Source organism: Nansenia antarctica, assembly GCF_963989245.1.
Source record: "Nansenia antarctica genome assembly, chromosome: 7".
In the NCBI taxonomy this organism is placed as follows: Eukaryota; Metazoa; Chordata; class Actinopteri; order Argentiniformes; family Microstomatidae; genus Nansenia; species Nansenia antarctica.
Window position 1 is genome coordinate 45498500 of NC_137677.1, and position 23009 is coordinate 45521508.

General features: G+C 42.4%; 2 protein-coding genes across 5 annotated transcripts in view; one reads left to right on the plus strand and one right to left on the minus strand.

The window, feature by feature from the left end:
- The window catches only part of myo1b (myosin IB), a 62661-nt gene extending 58809 nt beyond the window's left edge, over window positions 1–3852 (minus strand). For all 3 annotated transcript variants that reach the window (XM_080535514.1, XM_080535513.1, XM_080535512.1), the window contains exon 1: window positions 3637–3852. The gene's annotated coding sequence lies outside the window, so the exon portion shown is untranslated. The remainder of the gene's footprint in view (window positions 1–3636) is intronic.
- A 1248-nt stretch (window positions 3853–5100) lies between these two features.
- Window positions 5101–22125, plus strand: pofut2 (protein O-fucosyltransferase 2). 2 transcript variants are annotated; one of them, XR_013937534.1, is made up of 9 exons: window positions 5101–5251; window positions 5885–6135; window positions 6260–6404; window positions 6662–6772; window positions 6940–7006; window positions 7165–7290; window positions 7484–7664; window positions 15369–15484; window positions 20861–20992. XR_013937534.1 is itself a non-coding variant. In XM_080535507.1 (9 exons), exons 1-9 carry the CDS (start codon window positions 5106–5108, stop codon window positions 21012–21014), a joined length of 1305 nt encoding a protein of 434 aa, XP_080391633.1. In that variant the 5' UTR covers window positions 5101–5105; the 3' UTR covers window positions 21015–22125. The 2 variants fall into 2 exon arrangements, 1 of the variants encoding a protein (XP_080391633.1); XM_080535507.1 differs by having other exon boundaries at window positions 15361–15484; window positions 20861–22125.
- The last annotated feature ends 884 nt before the right edge of the window (window positions 22126–23009 follow it).

Here is a 23009-nt window from a genome sequence, read left to right on the forward strand (position 1 = left end):
GCATCAGAAGATGGAACTTGAGCTTTCCCTGGCTAAACAAACAGTGTGCTGTAAATATCCCACAGAATTAATCCATTATGAGGAGATCGATGCAACAGGGAACTGTATGTGATGAGGGTCTAGTATCAAACAAAGACCCATAGAGGGGGGTGACTTCATGGGTAGTTTTTCAATGGAACAAAACAAATGATGAGTTTTGAGGAGCATACTTTTAATCGTGTATGATTCTATGAAAAAGCCCCCCAAAAAAGAAACACACAGAAACTCATGAATATGGCCAATCTATAATCAATCTATGATCAAAGCTATATTTCATAACAGCAAGCACTGCAACTCTCTATGCAGACCTCTGAGCCTGTATTGGCTCAGGACACAGGACACACGCCTCACTACTCAGAACGACCATGGCAGGTCAGTGCAAACACAATTCATCACCATGGCTGAGGGACTTTGCTCATCAACAACAAGGCCAGCTCAGAGGGCAATCACATTTGCCTAGGATAGCCTTCATCTACGCAAGGGTACAACAAGTAGATAAACTAGACTCCATTACCCTTTCTCTGACAAATGCAACTCACCTCTGTGTTTCTGAACCAATCATTAGTCCGCAGATTGGTTGATAGCGATGGGTCAATTATTTCCCTAATGTTGAAGCAGTGCCTCCCTTTATTTGATCAGTCCCAGTAATAAAGTTCCCATCTGGTTCTCCCACTGTGATGTGCCTCTTGAAGGCTGTGCATATTTGATGAAACCACAGAAGCCACAGAGAGAACTTTACAGAGAAGTCTTTAAAAGGACATTCTGGCCCCATGAAGAGTTGGACATGCATTTCCCTCTGCCACACCAGAATTGGATATACAGAGACTGATATGATGGCTAAAGGTTAACTTAATGACATTTGAGATTTGTAATTTAATTTTATACCTAAGCTCTAGATCTTTAGGGAACAGATGAACAGTCATTCCCCTAACTGTGACAAAAAGTTGTTCCCCTAACTTAGACATGCTGTGACAAAGAGAAGGCCCAAGGCCGTAAACACATTTTTGTATCAGCATCATCAGCATTCTGAGAAGGACAAGCATAATCATGTTTAGACTAAGACAAACAACGTCTAGGCCTTGAGAACTAAAGCCTGGTAGGTCGCTTGTTACGATGCTGCCAGGCTCCACAAGAAAACACCCCAATCCCAGACTGCAGACTGCTGAGTGAACCAAAACTACTAAGCTTCATTAAATATGAAAACCTAACTAATCGACTCGTCTAGTGCCAAGCCTTCTTCAATGCTCCAAATTCCAAGTTCAAACTGAGTGCACGTCGGGCCCCAAAGGGAATCTAGAGGTTACGAATGTAACTGAGGTTCTATGAAGGGAGACCTCTCACTATGGGACACACACTTCGCTTTTCGTTTTCGCTGAAGACCCCCTTATATCTCCCTCTTCTCCTTGAAGAAACTGGCTTACATTCAATCATTCATAACCTCAAGTTCTCTTTTAGTCAACTCGGTTCGACCCCTCATTACACCCCGTCCCTGCAAAACACCCCGATTGCCTGGTCCGAACTGTGTCTACATCACGCTGTCTCCAAACCAGTACTATGAACAATGTGAGCCACAGAAGGCGCAGTCATGTGCGGGCTCCAAAACCTTCGAAAGGTATATGGAGAGGCCCAGCTGGCTACGGCACATAATCTGAGAGAGCGTGTTTCTAGAAACACTGTGTAGAGGTCGAGCACGCTTATCAACTGTTACGTTCTGCCCCCCATTCTAGCAGCGGCGTGTCTGTCATCAGAAGGTGTGAACCAAACCGGTCCACATCTCTGGGCGTGGCAGAGGCACCAGCCTTTGGGTCGAGATAGTCGGCCAGCGAGGCTTCCATCTCAGGCAGATTGGACCACCCAACATTTTTTTCTTGGTGGGCTTCCATCTAGGGCTTGAAGGCATTCGTTGTGGATGGGTACACGCATGGGAGGTCACCCCTGTACAATCTGTGAGGTGGGAGGTCGCCCTGTTCTGCACATTCTTGATTAACAATACAAAATCGCCCTAGATTTTGACAAGGAGAGACGTAAACAAAAGTGTAACAAAAGAAGACCAACCCCTCGCAAAAATACCCATATTTCCCCCCAACCCCCTAGAAAAAAAGCACAAAGAGACAAAGTAGCCTAGGCTTTAGCCCGCAAAACTCAACATTTTGCAAAGTTTGACTTGGCGACTGCATGATAATGTGTGTGGTCGGCTATTGATGTGGATATTAGTTGACCGGGGTACTTGAACAATACTTGAACATTAATGAGGTTTGATGTTTTTCTAAACACCTTTAAATACTTTTTTGGTCTATGTTTTCTTAGACATTATTCCATATGTATGACCAGAAGTCATAGTCTTTACTTTATCCCTACTCTTATGATGAAAGATGGAATGGATTTCTGACAATATAGACTCTTAGCTTTCATTTGACACCAGATTTGACATGCTCAATACATTTTATGAACTGCCATTACAGAGAAAAAGAAGAACAGCTTTTGACAGGGGGACATCTGGGATGTTTCTCAGAGAACAACAACGTTGTTATTCTTGCAATAGATGTTTGTTTGATAAGAAATTCCGGAATTCTCTTTCTTCCAATGCATCCATTAATTTTATGCAACTGTAATGTGCAAACTTTAAGTCTGTCACCCACTGTATGGTGCCATACGGTGTGTGTGTGTGTGTGTGTGTGTGTGTGTGTGTGTGTGTGTGTGTGTGTGTGTGTGTGTGTGTGTGTGTGTGTGTGTGTGTGTGTGTGTGTGTGTGTGCGTGTCCGTGCGCAATAGATTTTAGATTAATCAATTAATTAAACTAAAAGTGGAAAGTGAGTATTATAGAAATCAGTATACATAGTAAATACCGATTAGGATGACAAGTTGACAACAGAAATGCAGCTTTTGTCGCTTCTGATGCACATGCAGTCACTTAAATTGGGAGAAAGTTTCTCCGAGAAACATCTGTTTTGCCTTCAGGCTGCATTGCTTGATTTATGTAATACATTTGTAAATTAATGCATGGCTTTCTGTAGCTCAGCATTAATTCGCAAAAGTTTGATAATGATGTTCTGGTTCAAGCGCACTTGACAGATGTTCGCAATCAACGATACGCGCATTCTTGATTACCGGTAACAATACAAAACCGACCTAGATAGATTTCAACGGGGGGAGACGGGTAACAAAAGTAGACCTACCCCTCCCAAAAAATACCCCTATTTTCCCAAAGAAAGAATGTTTCCTCCAAACCCCCTCGAAAAATCACAAGAGAAGAAGGGGGAATGAATGGTCATAACATCACTTCTGATCTGAGAGACAAAGTAGCCAAGGCTTCAGCCCACACAACTCAATAATTTCCAAAGTTCGACAATAGATGTTGTAGGCTATTAAACGAATGTATGAAAGATGAACTAACTGATCACTTTTACACAAAACAATTAGGCTACGTGCATGCATTAACTAGCCATGTTTAAAACTGAGCGCATGCATAGTGAATGTCTGCATCTAATAAAGTAGACTCCAGGCTACATCCTGGGAGATGCTGCAGCCACGCTGGAGTTGTCCACCATAAAAGTAACAATGGGTCCATGCATGCTGAACGTTACAGATTGTACTTGCCTCTTTAGTCAGAAAGTTTGTACCCCTTTACAATCCACTCTGGAGGACAGTGTAGATTCCACGGGGTGGCCCTTCGGGTAAAAAAAGCGACTCTTCTATCTACCCCCTTCCCCCGTTTCTTTTGATTTATCCGCCGTTGAATGACACTGGACAGACACGTCTCTCATCCGCGCTCTGGGAACTTTCAATGGAGCACTGAAGGACTGCGGGTCCACAGGCACAGGGAGTGGCTGCAAAGTGCTGCTAGACCTCCTTCAATGTTAATCACCTTCAGAGAGAGAGAGGGGGAGAGAGAAAAAAAAAAAAGGAGAGAGAGAGAGAGGAGGGGGGGGGGGGTGACACAATTTAGCCTACTGTTGCATGTCGGCCTACAAACATCAGTGCAATAGCCCCCTCTTGTGTTACACAGATGGGATTGCAAGAAAACATGTGCGGTGGTATCGATTCGATTCTGTTAAAGTCCTGAATGGCTTGAACAATATATCACAATCACAAATATTATTGTAATATTATATATGCATACATTATTTGCCGCCCATGTGTAACATTACATTAGGCCTGTATGCATTTTGTAAGGTCCCAGACAATATGGCTCATCAATGTGGCTCATGAATGAATGAATGAATGGATGAATGCATGAATGAATGAATGAATGAATGAATGAAAGCTTTATTTCGAACATGTGAAAAAAGAAATAGTTATAAAAAATAAAAAATAAAAAAAAACAATTTACTTAACATGTCCTCATCACTCGAGGATGGAGAGAATGCGCGACGGACATTCTAAAACATTGTGAACATTCAATATTAAGATGATTGTGAATGCAATCTGACTGTTTATCTGAAGGGAATGCTGTTTTAATTGTAATGCGGCAAACCCATCCGGCCAATACAACTATGATGAATATGATGATATGAAGATGAATGCCTGAACTTGCATGATGAATGATGCATGCAAACATGTAGATACTGTAATAATAAGTCAATGGCCGCGTGTTCCAAATGCGTTCTTGCATTCTAGTAGTATACCACTATACGTTCTAGATCTAAGATAGAGTGCAAGAACACATTTCGTGAGTTTAGAATGATAAGGTTCTATCTCCGTCTAGGGTAGTTCAGAGATATTGAGCGTCAAAGTTTTTACATAGCATTATGTTTTGTGAGATGGAACCGTTGTATTTTATTAATTGCTAACTCAAAAATGTCAACATTTTAAAAATAACACCACACAGGCATTAATAAACACCTAATGGATCAGGTTTTGGATTGGATTTTTTTTTTTTTTTTTTTTTTACAAAAATGGAGATCGAACCTTATAATTCTAACGTCACGATTTGGAACAGTTTTTAAAAACCCGGTGTAGTCGCTATGCAACCAAAGACGCTATAATGTCATTCCGGAAGTGCGTGGCTAAAAGGAGAAATGGCGGAGCACAGAGGCAACAGTGGACTGCATCCCCCGGTGTCGTGCATGGTGTCGGTGCAGTGGTTAATCAGGTTGCTTTTTGCTCTCCATACATTGAGGGCAGTGGTCGCCGAGGTCAACACCGAGGATGCATTCCGCGCAGGGCACACTGTCCTGTCATCGCCCATCGCTGCGGCAGCCCGGGATCTACGGTGAGGGTCCGGAGGGGGTTCAGGTCTCATGCAGTAGCAGCCAGTACGTGCCGTTAGAATTATAAGGTTCTATCTCCGTTTTTGTCAAAATTGAGTTTTTTTTTTTACATAATCTGATCCATTAGGTGTTTATTAATGCCTGTGTGGTGTTATTTTTAAAATGTTGACATTTTTGAGTTAGTAATTCATAAAATACAAAGGTTCCATCTCACAAAACATAATGGAATGTAAAAACTTTGACGCTCAATATCTCTGAACTACCCTAAACGGAGATAGAACCTTATCATTCTAAGCTCACGAGTATGCTGTGGGCTACATGTAGTAACTGTTCGCTTACATACCATGTAATTGTTCATAATAGCTATGTGATTCGTTTTTTCCCCCGTTTTTTTCAAGCTGCCCTTTTGATATTGCACTTGGGCAGGTGATGAAGGAATAAGATTATCATAGGCTGTGAACTAGATTGCTGTGGATTATTTTATTTTATTATCTAAAAATAGAAAACAAATGTTCCCAGCATTTTGAATAGTTAAACTCTGAGGTTACAGCTACCAAGCTACATCACTGCACCTGAGTTTTTATGAGTTGTATCATGGAATAACCTACCTTTGCCCCCCTCTGTCACTCTCCCAGGTATTTGCTTTATGATGTTAACCCCCCTGAGGGCTTCAACCTTCGCCGGGACGTTTACATCCGCATGGCGTCCTTGATGAAGACCCTCAGGAAACAGGGTGATTGGGTCTTGGTGCTCCCCCCCTGGGGGCGTCTCTACCACTGGCAGAGCCCTGACATCCACCAGATCAGAATCCCATGGGGAGAGTTCTTCAGCCTGACCAGCCTACAGGCCAACGTGCCAGTCATCGAGTACGAGGAGTTCATCTCTGGTGAGTGTGCCTGGCATTATCTCAGACATTTGAGTCCATTCCATATGGCTGTCAGTTGCATTAACCCTCTAGGTCTGCTCTCCTTGTCTCTTTGTTTATGAGTGTTTTTCTGTTTTGGGCCTAGAGTCTGGTGGTCCCTTTATAGAGCAGGTCCTAGTGCTGCAGAACTACGCTGAGGGCTGGACAGACGGGAAGTGGGAGGAGAAAGTGGATGAGAGGCCCTGCATTGAGCGCTTGATGTACTCCAAAGACAATCAGGGCTATTTCAGGTAGTGTGTCATGTAGGCTAGTCCAGATACTGACACAGAAAGGTTGGCATCATACACTCATATATTAACACACTTCTATGGCATCTTGAAACTCATATGCCTCAATAAATATGCTATCTCAAAGTTGAATTACAGTATTCTGTTCAATGTACAGCTTGACATACCTATATGGCATCATATAAAGCTTGTTTTATACACTATGAAATGGATGCTCCTTTTCCTCTACAATATCTTTCTCTTTCCTCTACCTCCCTTAGAGGCTGGTTTTGGGGATATGAGGAAACACGAGGTCTGAAGGTCACATGTCTGTCAGCTCAGGGCCACGCTTCCATCATGGCCCCACTCCTGCAAAGCAATGTCACATCAACGTGAGTCAGTGGAAGTCAATGTCATTTTTCCAGCATAGGTGTTAATCAGTCATTATTGTGTGCATTTGGAAAAAGTGACCAGATGACACTGTTGCTGCAGGTCAGTAATGCAGGTCAGTAATGTTGGATACTGACTGTTAGTATTTTAATGCATCTGTATTTGCCAGGTCAGTAATGTTGGATAGAGCAGAGACCGTCCTCCATGATCACTACGCTGGGAAGGACTACTGGGATGTAAGTGGCTGATATACCACAATAGCAGAGAGTGTCAGATGATTATGTCATTGTCCTATTCCTCATACAAAACATCATTTTGACAGATAAGACGAGAATCAATTGATCTTTGATATGTTATTTTAACAGTAGTTAATGTGTGTTTGTGTCTTCTCCAGACTCGCCGCAGCATGGTCTTTGCTAAACACCTGCGTGTCATTGGGGATGACTTTAGAGCCAAGTACCTGAATTCCACAGATGACAGGGACCAGACTATATACAACGAGGATTGGACTCGTATGAAGGTGTTTTTGTTTTATTCAGAGACATGCTCTGCTTTGTCGATTTGTAGACTTTCATGATGATCGGTTGGTTACTTACTCACAAATATATTTGTGTATCTGTCGAATGACAGAAATATGCAAAAAGGCTTGATATTAAGAGGTTGATTTGGCATGAGTGGCTTGAAGACTAATTTGTGTCTGCATTCAAACTAAGGCTAAGCTGGGCTCGGCCAAAGGGGGGCCATACCTTGGGGTCCACCTCCGCAGGAAGGACTTCATCTGGGGTCATCGAGAGGATGTGCCCAGCCTCAAAGGAGCCGTTAAGAAGATCCATGGCTTAATGAAGAAGCACAAACTCGAAAGGGTCTTCGTTGCTACGGATGCCGAGGAGGAAGGTACTGGCATGCTTCAGCACCTTTTTGAACCACTAAGGGCCGCGAGGCCGGTGGAGCTTGGCCCTTTGAACTTGCCTTTGACTCAACAGAGTCATACTTGTTGCACACAACCATTTTCCCCTTCTCCTAATAAGTTCACAATAGTTACTCACCTCAAACAAGTACACTTGAATTCGAGGTCAGCAGAAGTTCTGCCATTAACATTAACAACGCTTGATAAAGTCACAAAGTTATTTCCTCCACGTAGATTGCTTTAGCAGATTAACCACTTACCGATTAATTAACACAATTACTTCCGTGTTTGCCAATCGCCGTCTTATCGCCCTCCTCAGGCCTATGTGTTTGTTTGTCACAGGCCTCCGTGATAGTGAAAACCAGCCCTTCAGAGAGTTCTGTAACTATCTGCTGTGGTGTTCACTGCACCAGCACCATGGGCTTTAAAGCCACTTATGACCTTTGAAAACATCAAATGTACTGTAGCATGAATCATACTCGTAGGAGCCAAGCCTAGAAATTGGTACTGGGAATTGAATACTGTATATTGCAGACAGTACATACAATTCACACTACAGTACACTACAGTAGCTTATTTGTAACCAGAAAAGTATTTTTTCAGTAAGAATATAAGCCTGAGGAGGCCAACCTAGGTTTAAAATTACTGGTGCGTTTCATTGACACAGAGGGGCCGAAAAGACTGTCCCGCTACCATAGAAAAAAAACGACCATTGAGCCAGCCTGTGAAAACATTCCGCATTTCAGAGCTTCCATACTCAAGGAAAATAAACTAAAGCACAGTCATGAATATAAATGTATTAGATTTGCTAAAGGTAGGTTATTAAAATACAACTATATGACACAGGTGATTCCTGCAACAGCGCCATCGGCAGGTGGGACCAGGCCACACCGGCCCTGAATGACAAAACGCTTGTATCTGTTTATTGATGATAAAACATGTTTCCCACATTATATAGATATGATTTGGTCCTATAATACCAAAGAATGCTTTGTCTTTATGACCTCTGAGAGTGAATTTATTTTAAGTGGTGATTCAGCTATGCTGTCAGTAAAAGTTGTACCAGACCAACGTCCAGTCATGCTATGCACAAACTAAAGCCCGCCGCCCGGTACGCACATAAAGATAATCTGGGGCCGATTTTCCCCCTTCCGACCAAGGACAGCAAACGCCCGATTATCGGATGGCTCTAAAGATTATCCTACAAGATTATCCTGTGGTGTGAGGTGTGTTAAGAGTCCATTTCTCCCGACAATCTGGTCGGAAAATGGTCGGGCCAAAAATCTTCTTGTGTGTGGGCAACTCCCGACAACTCCCGAGCAGGGTTGCCAGATGGGCTCAGTTTTTTTGGGTGGAATTAGCGGTTTTAGACTGTGGTTAGGCTGGAAAGTGTCAATCCCATCTGGCAACCCTGCTCCCGAGTCTGATTGTGACGTGGATGGAATGTAGCCAATCAAGAAGCGAGCTGACTTTATTTGCCCACTTTATTTGCCCTGTCGCACATGGCTGCTTCGTACAGGTCAGTCAGGGTGCTACGTTAGATCACGCGAGATTTCTGTCTTGGGGAACGAGACTCTAGACCAGTGGTTCTCAACCTTTTTTGGGCCAGCGCCCCCCTGTCCATTATCCAGGTCTCTTACCGCCCCCCATCAAAAAAAGTAGGCTTATTTTCTTCCCTGAATATTAATGTTGACTAATATTCTGTGTTATATCACAGAACAACAATAACACAGCAGCGATTTCACACATGTCCGGTGCAGAACAAACAGTAGACTACAAAACTGTACATTACAACTAACATTGTTTGTTTTTTAAGTGTGCTGGTGTTGCATTTCGCCAAATTGCTGTTTTATGATGCTAATATTTATTAATTTTTGATTGGACTTTGGGGGGGGGGGGGTGTGTCACAATATGGCAGCAACCGCTAGGGGGCTATTATTTAAATATTTTATTTAGTATTCTATGGTATTATTTTCATAAACTGACCACTTTCTCATTTCTCATATCAAAACATAACAAAGTTCCAAAGTTCAGAGCTCTGCGCTCTGGGAGCGCTCAGAGATGGGTGCTCTGACTGAAAACACGGTTTTGCCCGAGCGAACTGACCGTTCGTGCATTTACGAACGTACCTGTAATAACACTGCTGACAGCTGATCAATCGCAAGCAGAGTAGTGGTTTCCTATAGCAACAAAAGACGCTGACAGCTGTTCGGAGTGCTTATGTGTTCGTTTCCAGGACATCAGAGGAGCAACATATCACAAAAAGCGATCGTATATTTTAGTTTGTAAACGTTAAGACGAACACATCGCAATGCTAACCTCAGAATGGCACTAGGGATAACATCCACAACAACACTTAACAGTAATACATTTATGTAATATACTGTAATGAACCTGTGAGGGGAGGGGACATTCGTAGCTGATTTCTCCAGGTTAGATTATTGGTAGGCTAAGCGACAGAGCCCTTTCCGGACTGGTTACAATACGATCGCTTTTTTGAGATAGGTTGTTCCTGCTGTGATGTTCTGGTATGGTGGTATGGTATAAGGCAGGGGTGCCCACACTTTTTTGAACCAAGATCTACTTTTCAAGTAGCCAGTCTGCCAAGATCTACCAGTCTAGTTTAAACATCGCAAACGTACACGCACGTACTACAAACACACACACACTAGGGATGGACGGTTTCCAATTATTGAAACCGAAAAACCGTCAGAGAGTAAAACCGGGGTTTTCCGGTTAACCGAAAAAAAAAAAGTAAAAGTAAAAAAAAAAAAAGAGCGCCAATTTCAAATAATTGAGCCCTACTGCTACAATACACTCATGTCGAACACCATTAAAACACCGTAAGCACAGTCGCAACACAGCGTCTTCATTGAATGAACTGCTTTCTCAATATCTTGGTTCTTAGACAAAGTTTCAGCTGCTGCTCAATGTATTTAAATATTTGAATACTGCTCAATAATCACTGAAATATTAGACTTAGAATTATGCAGTGAACATACTTAAAGCTTTTCATAAAAACCACATGCCGCGAGACTGACTCGTCCTGAACTGTCGTAAGTCAATCAACAAAGAATGCCCCATCAAAATAAAAGTGCCCATGGTAGAGCTGTCAAAATAGAGCTTTCAAAATAAATGTACTAATACAGATAGAGATCAATACAGAACTACCTTTGCGTCACTAAGTGACCGCGTATCTTCTGAGACATGCGTTCTGTCATCACTTTCAGTAGCGCCTTCACACACAGTGGCGCTGTGCACAAACACTCTTGATCCGTATAGCTCTTGTTTTATTATATTGTGGTTTAGTAAATACTGCACTTGGAGTTACATTCAATGCATGATTTGTGCTATAGAACATAAATAAAGTTTGATTGATTGATTGATATCAAATCAAATCACATTTTATTTCTATAGCGCATTTCTCACAAAAGTGTGGTGCGCTTTACAGAGAGCAGCGAAAATGATCTTATTAAATGTAAGCGAGTAATTGTAAAAAAAAAACGTTCCTATCTACCAATAACTGAAGGCAACTATCTTTCCCATAGAGTGATTCGTTACCCTTAAATATAATCCCAATTAGATATTAATCCTCAGTTATTCTTCACAACTGACCAAACCTCTCACTCATTGCGCGGCAGATTCAGACTGTATCAGTTATTTTCACACACGACAAACATGTGACATGTTCCAGTTTTATTCTTATTCTATTTTATTCTTAAAAAAAAAAAAAAAAAAAAAAAATCCGGTTTCAGACGGTTTTGATAAAAAAACGTTTCTATTTTTATAAACCCCGGTTTTCGGTTTAACCGAAAAACCGTCCATCCCTAAAACACACACACACACACACACACACACACACACACACACACACACACACACAGTTCCCAGCCTGCATAGTACAATACACTTTCTCTCTCTCTGTCACACAGCCACACAGGAGAAGACCATCACAAACCCTCCCTCTTTGCTATTCTCACTCACACACACACACACAGACACACAGACACAGACACACACACATACACACACACACACACACACACACACACATTTGCCAGTCTGCATAGGGAGCCATATCACAAACCCTCCCTCTCTCTCTCTCCCCCCCCTCTCTCTCTCTCTCTCTTACACACACACACACACACACACACACACACACACACACACACACACACACACACACACACACACACACACACACACACAGTCACTTTCTCTCACTCACACACTGACAGCCAGTCTGCAGTACCATAGCCAACTACTGATCCAACAAACAGAAAAGTAAACCAGATACAAAACAGGTAATTCCCTAGTTTGAAAGGAGGAAATAAATGCATTTCTCTACCTTAGTGGGAGACCTGGCACTGGGAGGAGGCAGCTAGTTTCTAGTAGTCAGGGCTATAGGAGCTGGTTGCAAGGTGTAGGCAGGCTGCAAGGTGTCATCAGCCACTGTGGATCTGTCATCGAAAAGGCAATCTGCAGCCTCGAGAAACGCTTTTTTCACAATTTCGCCGTCTTTGTTTTCTTCTTGTGTTTAACAAGAACGTGACTGACGCGATAAGAAGCTATCGTTGCAGCCGTACGTTTTCACTCTTTTGCCACATTTCCCTTCTTCGAAACAGCCATCATAGAAACAGCCATCATAGAAACAGCCATCATAGATTTGCAGATCAGACAGACGCACTTCCAATATCACATCGTGTAAAAAAGTCCTCCTCCCATTCTGGATGGAAGTTGTACGTTATTGGTTTCTTACTTGGTCCAGCTTCCCCACTCATTTGTATACCCTTTCTTTAGTATTATATAGTAAATAGTAGAAATTGGAAGGCTAACTAGTTAATTAGTCTCGCCGGTATTTAGTATTTTGTAGTTGGCGCTGTTGACTGCGCATGCGTGGTGAACCGTGTGTTAGGTGAAAAGATCAGATCGCAGACTGGCTTACCTGTACTACGTCAATCAAGTGGCAAAAGCCATAGTGAGGATGGATGATAGGCAAACTTTTTTTTTTTTTTTTTTCCTTTTGGGTTTTGTTCAATGCCATGCGATCTACCCATACTACCTTTGAAAAGACGGTTTGTCCGAGCGAACTGACCGTTCGTGCATTTACGAACGTACCCGTAATAACACTGCTGACAGCTGTTTTTCATGAGAAAAATACTTTATGCGTCACCGCCCCCCAAGAACACCTCAACGCCCCCCAAAATATTTGTTCCGGCGCCCCCCGATGTTGTCTGAACGCCCCCGTTGAGAAACGATGCTCTAGACCAGGGGTCCCCAAACTACGGCCCGCGGGCCGAACACGGCCCGCCCCCACACTTGGACCAGCCCTTTGAACAACGTCGCCCCCACACACTCTCAACAATGCCAGAAACATATTTTGAAAATGAAACTTTAAATATATGTTTTAATCATATCATATCTGTATTTGATATTAAAGGTTGGCTTTCAAATGAAAATTTCCCTTAGTTATAAACTATTTTCATTAATAACATTATTAGTTAGTTTCTTTTTTTTTTTATTTGTTTTTCAGATTTTATCCCTTTTTCACCCAATTTGGTATCCAATTGAACCCAACCTAGCATCCAATTATCCCCTGCCTATTGCGTAGGATCCGCCGCCCGACCCCGTAGCCGGCACCTGACTGGCTCCTCGAGCCCGACACCGTTATTCCGGCACCCAGGGGGCGGTGTTGCGCGACGGATCCTTGTCCGGAAATAGTCCTATATCGCCCTCGGGAGCGGCCGCTCAATATGCCGCTCCCTGTGTGCCCTGGCCATATCCGGGTCTGGCGAGACCGGGATTCGATCCCAGTCCCCGGTGGGCAGCTTGCACTAGTGGCTAGTGCTTAGACCGCTACACCACCGCGGGGCATTATTAGTTAGTTTCACCCGCCCACAGAATGCGGTACATTCAACGTAACGTTCCATAGTGAACGAGCACGGATCTGTAGCAGGTGCACGCGAGCTAGAACGAACATTCAGAGAGATGAAAAATGGCCAAACGTTTGGTAAAGAGAAAAGTTGATTCAGAATGCAGGGTTTTTAACCAACAGTGCACAAGTGATTATTATTGTTAAATGCAAAGAAGTTTGTCAATAAATGTATGAATGTGATCGCGGAGGAGGTGTGTCCCGCGGTGAGTCTGTCCGCAAGTAGGCACCAGATGAATTGAAACAATGGGGGATTAGATAATGTAGATGCCCAGCTGCAGGAGAAAACTAAATAATTTTACCGATATGTTCATGATCTCTGTCAAGCAGGGTTTTTCCTGCATTGAGAATTATGAGGCGGCTACCTCCGTCATATTTCTAGCCGCCTCCAGCTCTCGACAAAACTCTGACGGTCGTATTTTCTACAAGCGCTGCACTCGGTGGATTTCTGTAATTTCTAACTGCAATTGCGGCATTGCGCCGACGTGATGGCGGGGGCACTGTTTCGCAAATAAGTTAGCTTTCGTGTTGATTTATAGTTGATGTTGACTGCTCAAAGAGAATACATATTTGAAAGTACAGAATGCCTGAGAGCCTTATATTGCATTATATTACATTACATTTTGAATGGTCATCTGGTGCCTGAATATTGTGTTTTCCTGTACATAAATAATGACATTTCCACCATAAATTGATGCAGAAAGGGCACAAATTGGTGCATCTAAATTCACCAGAATGCAAGAAATTAAGTGTTTGATGCTCGTTTAAGGACCCCCAGACAGCCCTGCTTCATGGGTCCCCCCGTGTATGATGAGGGTCCTCCCTCATGTATCAAACTGTAAAACTGATTATATTTCATTGACATATCACTATAGGTATACATTCCATCCAAATTCAACTGTTTAGACTTTGTTTGCATCCACATGTGCTCTCCTGCGCGCAATTGCTTTGCGCAACCGCCTCCATTTCACACCGTTCCACTCCGTTCCATATTATGTTATGTTAGAGACCGACCCAGGCCCCCCCATCACAGAAAGGAAAAATGATGTGGCCCTCACAGAAAAAAGTTTGGGGACCCCTGCTCTAGACTGTCGTAACGATAATCTTTATGTATGGGGTGTGCTGAAATGGGAATATCGGCGCACACCACCACACACAATATGATCAAGGCTGTTCAATCCAAGATTAGATTTGTATCTGTTAAGATTTAGAAAATCCTTGTGTGTACCGGGCTTTAGCAGTTCCAAGGACATGAAAGAGTAGAGCTATCTGTTGGTTTTGGTGGGTTAGTCAAACCAATAGAGAGAGCCCCCATCGAGGGTTGGCAGGTAGGGCTAGGTATCGCCACTGATTTCCCAAAACGATTAGATTCTGTTCACGATTCAGTTATTTAGTTACAATACCAATTTTGCTTGAATATGAAACAGATTCTCAGAACTAATGCTATAAAGGGTTCAAGGAACCGTCTAACATGTTGCATTGTTAAAAATATCAATGTTTACATTAAGAATTGAGACAGACAGACACACACATCCTCCACCCTTGATTGAGCGATTGACCACAGGTGTGCTCACTCAGGCCATCACCATGGTTATAGGAAGTGGGGAAGGGCAATCACCTGTGGAGAAACACAGGAAACGAACAAAACAAACACACTACGACAGTAACACTGCCCGTCAGTACTCCAAATCAAAGAGAGGCTCTCCCGGAATCTGTAAATCTGTTATGAACGAGGTACCTGTTTTCTGCAGAGCTGCAGGAGCTGAAGGGGATGCTGCCAGAGATGGTGCGCTTTGAGCCCACATGGGAGGACCTGGAACTCCTCAAGGATGGGGGTGTGGCCATCATCGACCAATGGATCTGTGCACATGCCAGGTACAACAACAGCCATGTGCTTTTTTCCATTCAGTTGAAAGTGTTATGAAGATTGAATAGTGTACTGAGTAAGGCCGTGTTCACACTTGACTTCTTTTTTTAGATAAAAGCGCAGCCTTCACCGCCTTTTTACATACCAGAACAACTCTGCTACTGATTGCTACTGGTATTTCATAACGTGGTTCCAGTGTTAGCAGCATTCGGCAGAAATCTTCATTTTCCACAACACTGTTGCAAATATACCCAGTTCAACACAACACACCTTGCAAATATACCCAGCGATAGACTTGGTAATAGTCGTTGCCTCGGGGAGTTAAAGGGAAGCCTTGTCTGCCTCTTAGACATGACTACATCGTCATGATTACAAAGATGCCACTTGAAATGCATGAAATCCAAGTTTATTACATATTCGCCTAGTATTTGACGGACTGTCAGTCACGAATGGTCCCAGTATTGTGGCTTCAAGTTGGGTTGTAATTGTGCTTGCTGCAGAGCACGATATGTTATTGCTGATATTTTAGTTTTAATCCTGTTCTTTTACCAACTTCTAAGACAACAATAAAGTAAACTAGTTACTTTAGCTAGCTAAAGATATTGGCCCCCCAAATCATTTTATAACTTGTTATAATTATGTTATGATCAGGGGTGCACATAACTTTTTGGGGCCAGTGCTCAGAGGAGCACCTAGGGATGCTGCTTGGTGCTCCCCGAGCTCGCGAGTCACGACCCGTCCCACAGGATGGATGAAAAAGGGATACATGGATAACTTATATTAGCAAAACGACATTTGTTCATAAATAAAGATGAACGAACAAATGATTGTGTGCAAAACAAAAGAAACAAATGCAAAATCAAATGACTGCTCTTTAAGCATGAACGTCTGTCAGACTCCTTTAAACACAATGAAATCAACTGACATCTCTTTAAGCACTAACTGAATGTCTGTTCTTTAAACACAATGAAATCAACTGACATCTCTTTAAGCACTGCTCTGTTCTGTAAACACTGAAATCAACTTTTCAACAAAAAGTTACAGCCTAAGCATTTATTTATGCTACAAGCTTGATCATCATCATCACTGCTCTCTTGACTGCTGTTAATACTGTCCTCAATTTCAACCATGGGAGAGGATGTTGTAGGCTATCACTTTAAATAGCTCATTATTTTGATTGTGCAACAAAGTCTTTTTTTTCTAATAGAATTCCCAACCATATTCCCTGGGTCAGGGGTCTAGGTGCGATAATGAAGCTGTAAAACAAACGTCTGAACGTTTGAAAGCTTCAGAGAAAAGAAACGTGAAGTCCCTTGGTGTTGTTTTTCCTTTTAGCGACGAGTCGTTCGGGACTGAATTTTCACGTGCGGCGTGATAACCATGCGATACGCGGAATGAAAGTACGAGTTACGATACTTTCTGAATGTTTTCGTGAGGGGAGTCGCCGTGGTCGTCGTCGGTCGACTGTTGTGATGGATTACTCGTCGGGCCTTCGGCTGAGGGGACGGCAAATAGTTACTTAGTGGGGCTTGCAGTGATGCAGCAGTCAGCAGTCAGATTTTGAGGAAGTAAATTCCTCTCCCAGCGCTTCCAGCTGTTGGTGCGCAAGAGCGCGTTCATGCCGCTGATCTGCTGCGCAGCATGCATTTTGGCGACGCATGCGCACTGGCGCACCAGTTATGTGCACCCCTGGTTATGATGTTTCTCCGCATTGAATGTATATAAGCAACGCAGGGTGCGCTCGTAAATTCGGAGAGCGCCGGAGCGCACACTGGGTCATAAAGGGACCAGGTAATTTGATTGGACAAGAGGCATTCCATGAATAATGATCAGATTTCCAGGGCGAATTTACGAACGCAGCTAGCGAACAGAAGACGGACAAAAACGTCAGATCAGATGTATAAACAGGTTATTTTGATAAACTGGACACATTTTGGGAATATACAGTATATCTCAAAAGTGAGTACACCCTTTAGATTTTTGCAAATATTCTGTCATATCCTTTCAGGGGATAACACTATCTTAATGAAACTTTGATATAACTTAAAGTAGTCAGTGTGCTGCTTGAATAACAGCATAGATTTATTGTCCATTGAAAATTACTCAGTACACAGCTGTTAATGTCTAAACAACTGGCAACAAAAGTGAGTACACCCCATAGTGAACATGTCTAAATTGTGCCCAAAGTGTCAATATTTTGTGTGACCACCATTGTTATCTAGCACTGCTTTAACCCTCCTGGGCATGGAATTCACCAGAGCTGCACAGGTTGCTTCTGGAATCTTCTTCCACTCCTCCATGACGACATCACGGAGCCCACGGATGTTGGACACCTTGCACTCCTCCACCTTCCTCTTGAGGATGCCCCACATGTGCTCAATTGGGTTTAGGTCTGGAGACATACTTGGCCAGTCCATCACCTTAACCTTCAGCTTCTTCAGCAAGGCCGTTGTCATCTTGGAGGTGTGTTTAGGGTCAGTATCATGTTGGAAAACTGCCCTAAAAAACGTCCCAGTTTCCGAAGAGAGGGGATCATGCTCTGCTGCAGGATGTCACAGTATATATTGGAATTCATGTGTCCCTCAATGAAATGCAGCTCCCCAGTGCCGGCAGCACTCATGCAGCCCCAGACCATGATGCTGCCACCACCATGCTTGACTGTAGGCAAAACACATTTGTCTTGGTACTCCTCACCAGGGTGCCGCCACACACGCCGGACACCATCTGACCCAAACAGGTTTATTTTGGTCTCATCAGACCACAGGACATGGTTCCAGTAACTCATGTTCTTGGATTCATTGTCTTCAGCAAACTGTTTGCGGGCTTTCTTATGCATCGGTTTCAGAAGAGGCTTCTTTCTGGGGCGACGGCCATACAAACCGATTTGATGCAGTGTGCGGCGTATGGTCTGGGCACTGACAGGCTGACATCCCACTTCTGCAACCTCTGCAGCAATGCTGGAAGCACTCGCACGTCTATTTTTGGAAACTAGGGGTGGGCATCAATGATCGACGATCGATAATTGATCGATAAGGATCTTGGTCGATCACAAAATATATTTCTCGATAATCATTAATAAATTGGATTTATTTTTATTTTTATAATAATAATAATAATGGAAATTAGTTTGTCCACGTTATGTGTGAGAAATGAACTTTGCATTTGCCTTCGCATTGAATTTCGCAACGCAGTACGGCATGATGCAACAAGTTCCCGTACGTTAGTGTAACCTCCAGTAATTCCAGGTTCCCCTCAACAAAGAGGCACTGAGAGCGTCTTATAAAAAAGTTCACGTTTATTACACAGTTGTAAAAAAAAGGTTAGCAGAGCAAGCTCGGAAAATGGCGAAGCGAGCGAAACGAAGCTTGGTGTGGGAGCATTTTGATCTGAAAGGCGACGCCGTTCATTGCAAACACAGTGACCTATAAATACAACACGACAACGACCCCGATGAAATACCACCTGCTACCTTCTCAGCCCTCCATCATGTCTCATCTTATACGCGGGAGGTGTGATGCACAACGAGAAGAGAAAGTAACGATGGCCATCTGTAAATTAATTGAAACAGATATTCTGCCGCTCAGTTTTGTCGAGGGTAGAGGATTTCGTGCGCTGATGCAAATAGTCGAGCCAGCATATCCTGTTCCATCGCGACGTTCCATGCTTGTTATGTCTGCCCTATTTGTATTTTTATTTTTATTTTTTTATGAAAAAAAGCTTATCAATTAATCGATAATTGATCGTTAATTCTTGCGATTATCGAAAAAGAAATGTTGATCGTTTGCCCAGCCCTATTGGAAACCAACCTCTGGATATGACGCTGAGCACGTGGACTCAACTTCTTTGGTCGACCCTGGCGAGGCCTGTTCCGAGTGGAACCTGTCCTGGAAAACCGCTGTATGATCTTAGCCACTGTGCTGCAACTCATTTTCAGGGTGTTGGCAATCTTCTATAGCCAAGGCCATCTTTGTGAAGCGCAATAATCCTTTTTTTCAGCCGCTCAGAGAGTTCCTTGCCATGAGGTGCCATGTTGTCCAGCATTCAGAGAGAATTGTGCCCAAAACACCAAATTTAACAGCCCTGCTTATCATTTACACCTGAATCCTTGTAACACTAACGAGTCACATGACACCAGGGCGGGAAAACAACATAATTGGGCACAATTAGGACATGTTCACTATGGGGTGTACTCACTTTTGTTGCCAGCTGTTTAGACATTAACAGCTGTGTACTGAGTAATTTTCAAAGGACAATAAATCTATACTGTTATTCAAGCAGCACACTGACTACTTTAAGTTATATCAACGTTTCAGTAGGATAATGTTATCCCCTGAAAGGATATAACAGAATATTTGCAAAAATCTAAAGGGTGTACTCACTTTTGAGATATACTGTATATGGTTACTTTTTCGCCTGAAAACATATTAAAACTTCATAAAATGACAAGTTAACACTTTTAGAGCCAAAAGTACAGCTTTTAGCCAATGGAGGTTTAAAATGGATGATTTAAATTGCCCGCTGCTAGCCGGTGCGAAATGCATTCTGGGAAAAAGGCGGCGAGTCAAGTGTGACACGGCATAAGAAGGCATGGATACATTATCTCACAGGGCTAGGGCTGTCTCCAACTAAGTGATACTTCTATTTTTTCAGCATCAATACATTTGGAATGTTTGAAATAACAGTTGTGCACTCAGAAAGTAATGACACTTGTGCTATAGGAGTAAACAGCATGTAGTAGACATACAGATCATTGAAAACATTGAATCACAGCAGAAACATGATATATGCTGATCAGTATAATATCATTTCTACAGATGCCATATTTTTGCCCCTTGTCAGGATAACAGACTGTACTTTACAGTAGAGCTGGACGATAAATAGATTTGATCATTTAATTAGAATTTGGTTTAGGACGTTGTTTGAAAATGAAAATATTTATTTTACTTTAACTTGGGTAATTAAGGTAAGGAACTGCCACCACTTCCCTGAGCTCCCGTAATTCATAGTAACCTTCCCCCCCCACACACACACACACACACACACACTGGGTGGGAGAAGTGTGTGGCACTGCGAGCTGCACAATACAGCCGCAGTGGAAGAAAAACAATCTTTAATTAAAATTAAAATCGTCAATTGGGTGTGGTGTGAAAAAATCTGGGTTAGATTGTATTTTTAGACACTAGGCCTATCGCCTAGCCCTACTTTACCATAGTATCGCTATTACTCAGAGGAACAAGTCTAACTGGACATTGTGCAATGTAAACGGCAGTGTTTTTTCCACTGTTGTCCCACACTATCACATGATTTGATGTTGTATACCAAAGCATTCAATTCTTAATCACTATGATAAAATCTTACCCTCTCACTCCTTTCCAATTTTCCAGGTTTTTTATTGGAACATCTGTGTCCACCTTCTCCTTCCGGATCCACGAGGAGAGAGAGATCCTGGGATTTGACCCCAAAACCACCTACAACCGTTTCTGTGGGGACAGTGAGAACGACTGCGAGCAGCCCACACACTGGAAAATAGTCTACTGACACTAAATCCAACTTCATTTCTTGACAAACAAAAGTGCCAAATGCAGTGTTGAAGTGGGTCTTTTTAAATGCATAAAAAGACATGTGTTTTATGGTATATTGGTATATTTTGTTACTTTTTATTGTTTTGAGAATTGTGCAATCAAGTCCTCGGTGACCACTGTGACGACAATGTTCTGCTCAAAAGGTCAAGGGTGGGCGGACACTCAGATGAGTTTTAATGTTCACCACTTAGATTCACCTTTCACTTGAACACGGGTTTACACTTTTCTATTCACACTTATTCTGTATGTGTTACATCTGCCCTGTGACATATTTTGTTGTTGTTGTTGTTGTTGTTGTTGTTTTAAGAAATAGTGTGACTGTGTGTTTCACACTAGTCTGGTTGTAATGAATGAAATGTACGTTGTTGTCTTATTTTATTTGCCTACACTATTTTATACGAGAATTATTTGCCATGTACTGTCGTCTTTCATTCAGCCCTGCCTATTCAACCACAACTTATGTGTGATCCTACCTTGTCATTAAGGTGCCACATACTGTGTTTTCCGAACGTAAGAAATATTGTGTTTTTCATAGTTTGCCTCTGTGAATATGGTATTACTATGGACTCTTGGAACACACATAGGTTAACATTTCAGTATTCAAATAGATTAACCAATATGCTAGAGCCCAGAATATGATCTATATTTTTTCTATGATATCATTAGCATAACTTATTTGCAATTTACAGATGCATTGATTGTTGATTGTTGATTTTAAATCGGACAATGTGCAGTTTTGTAGCTTTCAAATGTATTGCTGTTGAATGATGCCTACACATTATTACATTAGAAACACTTTTCAAGACCGTGGCATTCCTAGCCTTTGGCTCAAGCTGAAAGGTATGGAACTGAGACAAAGCAGCTGCTATCTCCTGTTAAGATCATAAAGTCACAACCTTCAATAGGCTATTTTCTATATCAACAAGCCCCACCCATGAGCTCAAGAGGGGTCACACAATTCAGTGGTACTGACTGGAGAAACTATGTCTATATTAATGCCAGGGTGAGGCACTGTCTCAATGTTAGACAATCCTGTTTAGAATACAATAAAAACGTTTGTTTGTACACTTCAATTGTTTGACTTGGAGAGTTGAGGTTGCAATTCACATATTGCAATATACCAAGTAGGTGAGGCTCACACAGGCGCTCTGTTGTTTAAATAGTATTGCGGTTATGAACGAATAGCCAAATCAAGCACACCTGACACACCTCATCCTGTACTCAGTGAGGTGTGTGGTAGGGCTTCAAATCAGAGCACTTAAGTAACTTGACTCCTGCCGTTCTTAAAGGATAATGACCAAAGCTCTGGTTTACCCGCCCAGATCGACCCTTTCCCTACCTATCTCTTTCTCTCTCCATCTGCCATTTTCTCTCTTCATAACTGACATGGGAAAAGCCAGTATGGCCACCCGGACAAAGGTTTTCTCTGTGGAATTGAGCTTTGTTTTTGTCTCACAATGGCATAGGTGTCATGTTTCATCCAAACCATACAGTACTTTACTAACCCAAATATGTTTTTGTATTCTCTCCCTGTCGGTAGAATGAATGCACATAGAATAGGTTAACTGGTGGATGTCACTGAGGGAGAGGTGATAAACCGACTGTACTCATTAGAAATATACCTCTATATATACCTTACATTCAACAACATCAATAACTGTTTATTGCTTTAAAGCCCCTCTTTTATCTTGATATTACATTTATGATATGACAAAAGTACAACATGATTAGCAGATAGAACATAAATGAATAGCAATAGGTGCCTAATTTTGTTTTCCCTAGATTCCTATTAAATGAGTCAGCATGGTCCCATTGTATGTGTCACTGTAGTGGAACCTTAGTTAGGTACATGCTGTACATTGAGCAGCCTACCATAATTGTAGTTTGTACCTTAAGATCTTATCCACCTAATTTTTCTGGTTTTCTGCTCGAAATGACATGCCCACAGTGA